Source organism: Macrobrachium nipponense, chromosome 8 (assembly GCF_015104395.2).
Source record: "Macrobrachium nipponense isolate FS-2020 chromosome 8, ASM1510439v2, whole genome shotgun sequence".
NCBI lineage: Eukaryota > Metazoa > Arthropoda > Malacostraca > Decapoda > Palaemonidae > Macrobrachium > Macrobrachium nipponense.
In genome coordinates this window covers 57,796,769-57,808,339 of record NC_087203.1, presented here as the reverse complement: position 1 = coordinate 57,808,339, position 11,571 = coordinate 57,796,769, and the positions used below count along the sequence as shown (strand labels likewise).

The 11,571-nt window shown below is 37.6% G+C and overlaps 1 protein-coding gene across 1 annotated transcript; it reads right to left on the bottom strand.

Annotated features, from left to right (window-relative positions):
• Positions 1 to 1,215: 1,215 nt before the first annotated feature.
• Positions 1,216 to 10,186, bottom strand: LOC135223329 (IQ and ubiquitin-like domain-containing protein). The gene is given in 10 exon segments (XM_064261791.1): positions 1,216 to 1,800; positions 3,054 to 3,113; positions 3,115 to 3,165; positions 3,167 to 3,229; positions 4,347 to 4,514; positions 4,751 to 4,826; positions 4,828 to 4,973; positions 6,144 to 6,176; positions 6,563 to 6,628; positions 10,112 to 10,186. Coding segments are annotated over 10 exon segments (828 nt in total). The 3' UTR covers positions 1,216 to 1,710.
• Positions 10,187 to 11,571: the final 1,385 nt, after the last annotated feature.

Sequence of the window (11,571 nt, the reverse complement as noted above, 5' to 3'; positions counted from 1 at the left end):
AAAGTAACGACACAAAGTCATAATCAGAAAATCAATTTTTAAAAAAATAAAACAAGAACAATAGCACTAATTTAGCCATGTAAGCAAAACAAATGACATACAACAAATCTGATAGCAGAATGCTATAGCCTTAAAGAATCTTTTAGCTATCATAGCTTTTACTTTTATAAAAGTATGGCATTGGGAGTTATAGTTTGTTAGGGAAGAGTGATACCATTTGTATTTAACAGATGATAACACGTATTCTGAACTTAAGTAAATCTAAGTTTCCTTGTAGACTCACAATTCTTTTCTGCAGGCAAAAGATATCCCTAATCTCTAGCAAGCCATCTAGATGCAATAGTTTGACATTCATACATATTCTATATGGCTGCTAAATTTTTACCGTATGCATATAAAGGTGTCTACTAATACCGAAAAAGCCCTTTCAATGTTGAGGCGAGTAGTAATCGCTGTTATTCATTTTGCGTTTTACTCATTTTTCATAAATTTTTAATTACCTTAAGAGGCAGTCTGTCTTTTCATGGTAAAGCAGCATTTTCCTCTTTTTTTTTTTTTTTTTACGCTATTAGTTTAACATCCAGGGCCCTCAAGTCATGGATCTGTCTTTTTGTCGATCTGCCTGTAAATCTGTCTATCTCGTAAGGTTAAAGATTTTTACCATTGGCCTTATCTTAAGAACTATAAAAGATAGAGGCTTCTCATCTGGTACGAGTACATACTTCACAAATAAGAGGCTAATATGAAGGCCACGGAGATTGCTAAATTGCCACCTTCAGGGGCAGTGGGTTTCAACAAACTCATCTTGTTCGTGTTTTGTGCAGACATTTGGTAGCCTATTCCAATGGTCTTTCGATTCAAATAACATGATATGACAAAGCTTAGTACTGTATGCTGAGAACTTTGGTTCATATTTAGCATACATATTTGGCATCCTACTACCTGATATTGTGGGTTCTGCGAAATCTACCTAGTACTTTACCAATCGTATTTAGATATACCATCATACTGAGAATTACTCTTGTTTGTACTTCTTTCTGTTGGAAGTTGTCTTCTACCGTGCTTTAGCAATCTAAATGCTTTATCGTTATTCAAGATATTCTTTTGTGGTTCCAGTCTTTCACGAACCCTATTGCATTTAAAATTTTCAGTAATATTGGTCACTTCTGAATAAAAGAAGTTTGTAATAATTAACATTACTTTAGTCAAATATAGTAAATCATATAATCATGAAGTATTGTTATGAATTAGTTTATCCTGGTAGTGCAAACAACTAACTCTCTTTAGATGATAATTTTGTAGCTTTTATATGTGTTTCTTATTAATATTAAAAAATTCTTCTGTAATTGTTAGTTTTCCATAAATCTAAAGTTGGTATTTAATTTGTATATTTTTTCTTGTTTTCTTTTACAATACAACCTAAAAAAACAAGTTTTTGAGATTTACAGGATTTGACTACAAAATTATGTTTAATGCGCAAATATTAAAAACATAAACGCAAAGTCGAGAGTGTATTGAACAGAGACTTTGAGATTTTACGTCTCATTTTCAGTGTTTTCAACACTGAAGAGGTGATATGATCTTTTGAAACTCTGTGAAATATACGCTCTTCTAATTCGTGGTATTTCATATTCAATCCCGGTCAATATAGAGCTTCTAACATGTAAGGTGTGATTTCGAACCGCATTTCCTGATAAGTACAGAGTACTTTCACTCTCGACCGTGTGCCAGGACGGCTTTTCCTCCGGCAGCTCTTATAGTTCGTGGAGCCACGATGGAAGATATTTCCCGACCCTGAACCTGTAAGAGATGATAGGACATAAAATGTTAAATACCAATAAACGATGGGTAGATGTCTCAGCTTCTAAAGAATTGCAAATTATTTATTATTATTTTTATATTTATATTGAGGAAAAATCTATTGAGACAGCACTACGAGTCAAGCATATTAACTTGGTATTATGTGTTAGGCGAGGAGTGGATGGGTAGAATATTGGTGAACAATTCGTAGGTTTTGGGATCTGGAGCCACCCCTGTGTTAGACTGGAAAAGATACACAGGATTTTGGATCATCGGGAATAGAAAATGTTTTAGTTATAATTGGCAGCATCGTCCGAATGGAAGTGTATCACTTAAATTTCCAACTTTGTTTTATGTAACACAAAATAAACCCCCATTTTATCTAAAGGGTATGGTTTAACTTATGTTATTATGATTATTTCCGATTAAAACGAGTGTGATTTGTACTGTTTTGTGCACAAATATCTAGGAAGAATCTTAATCTGGAGAGAGAGAGAGAGAGAGAGAGAGAGAGAGAGAGAGAGAGAGAGAGAGAGAGAATCGGCTACACTTCCAGCTCATGCAGACAAAAGCTCACACAAGGCATGAAGTTGCATGCCTTATGTGTACAGTATACAATACTCTAATAAAATGTTTCTTCAATAACCTTTTACATATGGATATATGGTTATACGGCATAGAGTGTTTTAGTGTTGCAACATGAAATAAGCGTAGTGTCATAGGTACACAGTACACATTGGCACATTGTGTGTACGATTCACTTACGTACTTGAAGGCAACTAGTTTATTATAATTATATTTATACGAGTTCACGATGACAGGGTGAGATATATGGGATTTATTTGCTTTATAGTTTGGAGCATGAAAAGGGTTCCGAATTATGGTAAAGGTTTGGTTAATGTATAGGAGTTTGAGTCTATATTTGTGATGAATTCATCACTTGTAAAAACATCTAGGATAGTTTAGGGAAGGCTGAGTTATCAAGGTTTTTCCGTGTGTGGGCGTGTGTAGGAACCTTAGTGTGGATCGACGATTAGCATGTTTTCTATGTCGACAGGAAAATGATTTCCATGAAAAGATCTTTTCATCATTCTTACCATGAAAAGTTGTGTTTTTATAAACCTAGTTAAAATAACCAGGAACAGAATTCCATTCAGTCCTTTTCGTCCCTTTATAATGTTTTGTAGTAACCCATTGTGCTTCATTGAAATACAATCTAAGAATAAAAATATCAAGAACTGTTACCAACTAACTTGATGGAGGTAGTTGATGATTAATGTATGCAGTCGTTTCCGTAGTCCTTTCAGTCGTGCATTCCGTCGTCCCTCTGACCAGGAGATGAGTTCCTCTACGAGCCAGGTTAAACCAATTCCTGTCCAGTACGTCTGCTTCCCATAGCATCACCACGCGTAGGATGGAAATGTTCTACCTGTTGGATGACGCAGACCAGAGTGATGGGCAAACAGTAGATAAAATGAATTGATTTAGTATCAAACTGATGTCTGAGGAACAATTGCCATCAACATTAAAAATATGGAGCTAGGAAAATTTTGAAATATTTACCATTTAAAAATTTTCTTAATTAAAGATTCCTATACAATTATCTTTACATAACCACACACATATGTATATGATGTTAAAAGAACGTATGCTTCATAAGAAAAATTTGGCTGACAAGATATTAAGATTTGTCAAGATACGTAAAAGAAGGGATGTCTTTGACCTTGGACTACAATTTACGTAAAGGCAACAATTGTTTTCACAAAAGGGTTTGAAGACTTAGACCTACTTGGATGAGAACTATGAGATGGGAAGCTGGAGATGAGTGGAGATATGCAGAAATGAAAGCACAGGAAAGACACAAGTGGCGGAATTTCACAGAGGCTCTTTGCGTGTACGGCATCGGAGGCGATGATGATGTAAGGCTAGTCAGAGAAATAAGCAGAGTAGCGTCTTGGAAGCTCTGAACTCGACAAAGCTAAGTGATTCCTACCCACATACGTCATTTAAATTAGAGATGATGGAAGGAAGAAGGGCAATTCAAAACTGGAGCAAGAAACTGGAAGACTGATAACAGGAAAACAAGAAATAGGAGATCTGGTCCACTTGAGACATTTTTGCCAAGAGAAGAGGGAAAGTGAAAGTGAGAAAACAGGACGATGAGGAACTTTTAGGAAATGTTTTAGAAGTTGAGAAAGGAGCAAAGGATGTACTGTCAACAACAGCAAATGTAGAGGAATATACAAAAAATATTAAATTAGTTAACACTGAAAAGTAAAGCTACAAGTGCGAATTCTGAGCCTTGTGCTTAAATAAAGTCTGTTGGTCAGCTCCGTAGCATAGGTACTTTGTTACATCTGAGATGTATCCATGAAAATAATGATAATACAAGAATTACATAAAGCATTTCAAATTCCTTGTGGGAGTTTCTTCAGGGTATATCACTAACAAAAACCTGAACACCAGTAATTAACATCATGTACAAGTACATGTTTTCATCTTTTGGTTTATGTGTTTATGCGTTATAGGTTTCAAATTCTTGTTACCGTTGCCGCAAGTGCCTTGAGTTGGTTCAGTCTCACTTGAACAGTTGCATCCTGTTGAAGTGCCGTTGCTAAAGCCGCCAGGTCTCTGACTGGGCGTGTCTCTGGTGTCTCCACTTCAACTTCTCCCCTTGTCTCGCCGCCAACCTCCCAAACTTGTGCCCGAGACACCTGAAGACAAGCAAATGCTGGTGTTAGAAAAAGGCGAATGGAAATTAAAGATGTGATTTCCCAACTCTAATAATGGTCTTTTACATGTGTATCCACAGTTGCTGTGTATTTAGTGATTTAATGACACAATATCATCAACATTTTCCTTTTGCTAATTACTCCCCCACACAAAACTGGATAGTGGGAATGCAGTTATAAATAAATTCTTTCAACAACTCAGTCATTTGTAGAGGTACCTCTTCCAAGAAGCGAGTAATGGCAGCATTTCTTCTTCTGGCTGATTGTAGTGATCTGTGAGCTTCCAGAGATCTGGAGCTCCGTCTCTTTATCCAAGAGAGCGACCAAAGCTCTCCGGCGTGCTTTCCCTGACAGAGTGGCGTTGATCTGAGAAACTTGCTTTTTCCTCCAGTTCTCCAGTCGGGAATATAGTTCCGCCATTGGAACACTCCCCCGCCACCCCTAGGTGCAAGACAAGCAGCTGTTATTTTATGTTTCTTTAAAAACGTAAGAAGATACGAATCATGCTTTTCTAAAGTTCTGCATAGTTAATTACGACCTTAGTTTTGTTAATGAGTTTTTAAATGTTTAATACTCATTACAGTAGTTTAGTTCCTGGATTCAATTTTGCTTGAATAATCATCGTTTTTGTGCTTGTATGCAAATATGTGAAATAAAAATCCTTGAGAGACTATGATATTGATAGCTGTCTTGTGTTTGGTACTCATATTTCCAGAATAACTTTAAAATGATAACTGACCAGAACTTAGATTCTTTACTTTATTCCATTACTTTTATAAATGGAATAGGGAGATCTGTGATTCTGGATCACAGCATACTTTTACACAAGAAAGAGTATAGCAGAGTTTAGAGTTGATAATATTAAATATTGCTTTGATAGCAGTTTAGTATTTACCAAGTTAAAATTATCCTGAGACCATGATTTCCCTTTAAGGGGTAGGGTAGTGCCCGTCAGCGCACTTGATGCGGCGCACTGGGGGCATCACTTAAGGTTTTTTGCAAAGGCCCTTCGTCCCCGAGCTGCTACCCCTTCCATTACTTTTTGTAATTCCATTCATATTCTCTTTCTTCCATCTTACTTTCCACCCTCTCCTAATAATTGTTTCATTGTGCAACTGCTTTGAGGTTTTCCTTCTGTTACACTTTTCAAACCTCCTTACTTTGAATTTCCCTTTCAGCGCCGAATGACCTCATTGGCCCGTCCCGGCTTTTCGCATTTAGCATAAATTTTATATTCCATTCCATTCACTCATGGCAAAGCAGAATACACCTTTTGAGACGACCAATCCTGACAGACAAAATGAAACAGATGCTCCTAAGACATCTAATTACCGCACTCTATCTTAACTTTCAGATACATAGTGAAGATGAATTAGTACAGATAAACGACTTTCTAGTTTCTGTTGCTGACTAGATAACTTACATTCAGCTGTTGGATAGATACAGTAGCTTTCGTTATTGGACTGATAACCCACTCTTGGTACTAGGTAAGTGGCTATCTTCAACTGTTTGTTAGGTAACCTACCTTCAGTTATAGAGAGCTTACCTACCTTTGATGCTAGCTTTCTTATAATGAACAGGTAACTTAGCCTATGTTGCTAGATAATTTACCTTTTGTTGTTGACTAGTACTGTGCTCAGTAAACTGCGGAGAGGATGAAGAGGTCAAGGAAGACACATCATTCCCATCGCTAGGATTTAGTGGCATTTGTAGCCTTTCCTAAAGCAAATGAAAAGGAAAATCAGTCAAGGACAAACCATTCACAAGTGAAACATTTATTTTATATGTTTATCTTATTTAGTAATTGACTCCCGGGTAATTCCTCATGTAGTCTGGTAAAAAAATCCTGATTTGCGATTCAGAAATAGCTTTTAAATTAACAAGGCTTTGCAGGTAACATCGTCAAGTTAGACAGATAGATACGGAACACCGTCAAAATGCTACAGCATTGAGAAAACGTGAAGCTCTTTTTGGTGTTGAATTAATAAAAATGAAACATTCAGAAAATTATTGTTTGAGAAAGTACTTACCCTCCTTAATTGTTTGACCCGACGACGAGCTAACCACCCCCGCGCCAGCCTTTGCAAGAGCAAAATCTGAAGACAAAAGGATTCAGGTATAACTTTCACATGAGAGTTTTCACATTCAGCGTGTAGTGATATTTCTCCTGAGGAATGCTTTGGCTAGCATGCTGGTACACCCATCTGGAATTTCTTTCTATTTTATATGAGTTAGATACTACAATATAATTATGTACATAATTTTTGTAAAGCAAAAAATTCTCAACCTAATCAAGAATACAAAAGCATTGAGATCATACCTGAAATTAAATTTTCATTTGATTAGAGCATCAGTGACTATGTTCAAAGGAAACTCACTTAAAGCCACTTGACTCAGAAAATCATGCTAGAAGACAGTGGCGTTCCTTGTGGGCTTGCTTGAAATCGCCCCTCGGCCCCCAAAGTGAGAGGGGCCGGCCCAAAATGCGAAATTTAACCATTGCTGCTATGACAGGACAAGCTAAATCCTGTGGACCCAAAATGGTCAAGGGGCCCCATTTATATTTGGACCCGAAAGTTTGGGGCCCACTAAAGGTCCCAATTTTCAATTTTATGAGCAAAAAATGTAACAAAAATGTTATGTAATAAAAATAGGGCTCTCCAGGGGCCTCCTCTAATTCGTAGAGCCCATTATAGACCTTCTCATACTGATCGAAGGAAGCTGGTAACGTTGATTGGGGTTAAGTGCAAGGCCGATTTAGACAATTGATTACTGCTTATAGGGGTCCTAATTATCCTCTGAGTGCCCCCATAATGACCCCATTTGCCAAGATAATACACATTCAAATGATTCAATGAATCTGGCCTTCTACTTAACCCATGGGGCCAGTGGCCCCATTGAAGGGTGCTTGACCCAGCCCTGAGTAATGGGATTTGGGCAAGAGGTGTCTGTGTCATGTGTGAAAGACGGAGAGAATTATGAATAATATAGCTAAGTCTGAAATTTGCATTTACAAGTGCCTTTAAAATGATCCTACAATTGCTCATATTCTAAAAGTTCCCCCGAGGGGGCCTTACAACGGAACCCCCCCCACCCCCCCATCCCGTCCACGCTGCTTTGGCTCGCTTCGCTCTCTCCTCCCCCCCATAAGAAGGGCCCCAAATCGGACTGCGGCCCCCGGGCCCCAGAATGTCTAGGAACGCCCCTGCTAGAAGGGCTGTTATCTGAGATAACTGATCTCTTGCATAGCTGGAAAGGCCAACCTCACCTCCCCAAAATGTAGCAATTATGATTTGGGAAAAAATTTACTTCTGTGATCCGAATTGCTCCTTCAAGCGTTGTTCATTTTTGCTTGGTTGACTCGGCAGCAAGTGACTGGACATTACTGTCCCTCCCTTTCATTTCAAGTCATCACACTGAAACTTTTGGCATGTACATCTAGGCAAAATCTGTGGAGACCAGTAGTTGTCAGGGCCTATGAAGTCACCCTGTAGATTGAATCAATCCCTAACAATGGCCCGAATAACCCCCAGGCCAGATTGGGGTTCCAAGAGCTTCTAGGACAGATTTAGAATTCGTCTCTGGTTGCCAAACATGCTCCCAATGGCGGTTTTTTCTTTGAATGGGAGTTCCATTATGACTCGAAAGTGTTTCACATTTCTCCAGAGCAAGAAAGACTTACAGGTTGTACACATTACCCATGGAAGACATGGAAGTAGCTGCGATACAAGATACTCTCATTCTGTAGAGCAACTGACGTTTTATTGAAGACTACGTAAATGCATGCGGGATGCTAGATATAGCTGGCCAAACAAAAATCCCGGAAATACTAATAAGTACATAGTATCAACGACACTGGTAACTGATTTTTTTCTGCCTGGCGAATACTACAGATACCACCTTCCTATAAGTTGAGGCAGTGATAATCATAAACATCATGGGCAGAATTAGCCAAGGGTAATCATTCTTAGGAATAAACTTTTGTTACAGTAGCCTATGGATTATATGTCGAAATGCTGACTTGTTCATCTAGAGCAAACGCAAAAGACCATTAGAACTAGATGAATTCCCTGGTCCCAGGATCTGGCCATATGGCCAAATGTCATTCATTCATTCATTCAGATCATTCAGTTGCTGAGAAAGTTTGGCCTGGAAAGGACTATAATGTGAGATAATTAAAAACAGGTTTTAAAGAATAGTAGTATGGAGAAATGCGGAAGAAAATAATTACAAAAACACATAATTAAGTATAGATGTACATCACTTGAGAAATGTCAAAAAATTAATGCAGAGAAATAGGGAGGATACATCATTTGTTAAACTTAGATTATCAGCATCTGAAAAAAGTGCCGAAAAATGTATTCAACTGGCTTTTTTAGGCTTTTAGGTGTCTTACGTTCAACATTCTACTTGCAGGTCACCAGTTTGGTTTTCGCGAGGCAAGATGCACTGGAAACTATCCTTTCTTGTTCAGTGACATCTGCTTATTTTCGTGAGAACTTTAGGAACCTTCTGTGATAACCATTATCAAGGGAATTTTGGAAGAATGTGATATAAGATCTGTTGACCCAACAACTTCCTGCTTATGAGTCTAATCACCATCTAGCTTTTTAGCTAATCAATTTTTACTGCATTTATTTTGTATGATGACGCAACTTTTCCCTTCCCCAATTCTGGTTGGCGTTATTCAGTTCACAGGGCAAATGGGGGCTCCAGTCTTTAGACAAAATATTTTTTTCTGGGTAAAGATTTTAGGAAATATCTTAGTGCGGCAAACATATATTAGAAGAATCGATCCTGTACTTCAAATACCTATTTTGTTGCAAGAAAGTAGTTTGATTAAAGATTCTGCTGCATGGTTTCATTATGTCAGGTGCTCATTTACAGGCACTTGCCCTGGATCTCTCAAAGTCAGGCAACAGGCTTGTTTCTGGTGTTCACGTGGGTTCTGATTTATCATGCTCTTGGTGAACATGTAAATTGTGCCTCACTTCTGTTAGTATTTTCGTCTTTAAGTCAATTTATAGCACAAATGTTACCTACCTATCGAAAGCATTAGGCTTCTTTCAGGTTTTTATGTCTTGATTTTTTACTTGATCTCAGTTACTAAAGACTTAATGTGGGATTTATGCCATTGTCTAGAATATTACCTTCATCTTTTGCTTATTCTCGTGATAGGATTGAATCAAAGGTAATCATTTCTCCCTGCTATAAGGTATTCCTGCCAGTCCACCCTTACCACTACCTTGATAAAGAGAAATCTATAATCCTCAAATTTAAAACCTTTGTTGAGCTCAATTTCCCACTACGAACAGCTTCGGAATGGTTTTTTTTTCTTGGCTTATAACTCCCGCTTTCAAGCGACAACCTTGCGTTCGTCATTGATTTTCATCTTAAATTATTCTTCCCTTTAATTTTCTCATCTATTAGGTCCCTATGTTATTCATCCTGTTAAACATTATAGGATACTTGTGTTACGGTAGTTATTTTCAAAGTCAAGTTTCAATATGGAAATGACTTCGATGTGGCCATTGGCAGAATCCCTGGTAATCAGAAAGTTGTAAGTACGAGAACCTCACCCTGTTAAGGTCATATCTGAAGCTTGATGAATATTCCATTGGCGTAATGATGATGGCGTCGGGCGAAAGAACCATTGGGTGCAGGTACGTCGTTTGTGTGGAAGCATTTCGATTTGTTTGAGTACTACAGCATCGGGTCTTCACTGTCTGAGTTCCGCGAGTGACCTGAGCTGAGAAGAGAGGAGAAATGACAGTCGGTTAATTGCTGATCTCCCTCAAGTCCGGAAAGCAAACCATCGTTTACATACCTTACTGAATGTCTCTAAGAGACTGAGGTCCATTCCAGTGCAATGCAAAATATTTGAAAGCAGGTATACTTTTAAAAAAGGTATTCTGGCATTTTTATCCAACCTGGACTAGAAAAAGTTACGGAAGCACATTTTTATGAGATCCAAAAGAGCGATGGTATTCACTTAGAGCTTATGTAATTTAAAGGTTTTAATGTAACCTCCATTGTGATAATCTGAACACAAATACAAAGAAGGAATATTTCACATACATAGGGACATTGTATATATATATATAGATATATATATATATATATATATATATATATATAGTATATATGTATAGAAATATATCTATATCTTAATATATAGATATATATATATATATAATAGTGATATATAGATATAGATATATATCATATAATAATTATATTATACATATATATGTATATATATATATATATATATATATATATATTCTATATATATATATATATATATATATCTATTATATATATATATATATATTAGAGAGAGAGGAGAGAGAGAGAGAGAGACGAGAGGGGAGCGGGAGCGGGACGCGGCCGGGGGAGGGAGGGTGGTTGAGAGGAGAGGAGTTGAGGACGAGGGCTGAGAGCGCCGAGAGGGGGCGGGAGGGAAGGACGGGAGAGAGACGAGAGAGAGAGAGATAGAGATGTACTATATATATCATATATATCTATATATATATATATATATATATATATATATATATATATATATATATTATACTAAAGAGGTGAAAGAGGGGGAATGGCTAATAATATGTTTAAAGTGTTTATATAATAATAAAGTCACATAGCTCTGCTCGCCTAGAGACAAGGGGTGGTACACTGCAAAGTTCACATGGGAGAGAAGGGTATTTGCTGAACAAGCAACTTGTCTCAGAGGTCGTTCCCCGTTTGCGAGGCATGTGCATTCGTTTGTACGCATATTACAGGCCTACTGGTTCAGGGTACTTGTGGAAGACGCATTCTTTGTGCAAAGGAGAGAACAAGCGGTTGCTCGAAGTGTCGGGAGAAAACGCCCATCGAAAAGGTAAGACACGTTCTATAAAAACTTAGAAATCTGTTACCTTTTGGAAAAGAGAGAGAAGTGTGGAAATATTCTCTTTACGTAAATACTTTGAAAAGAGTGACGTGGGGTGTCTATATAACTATTATCTTTATTACAGATGGGTCCGATGCCATGGTT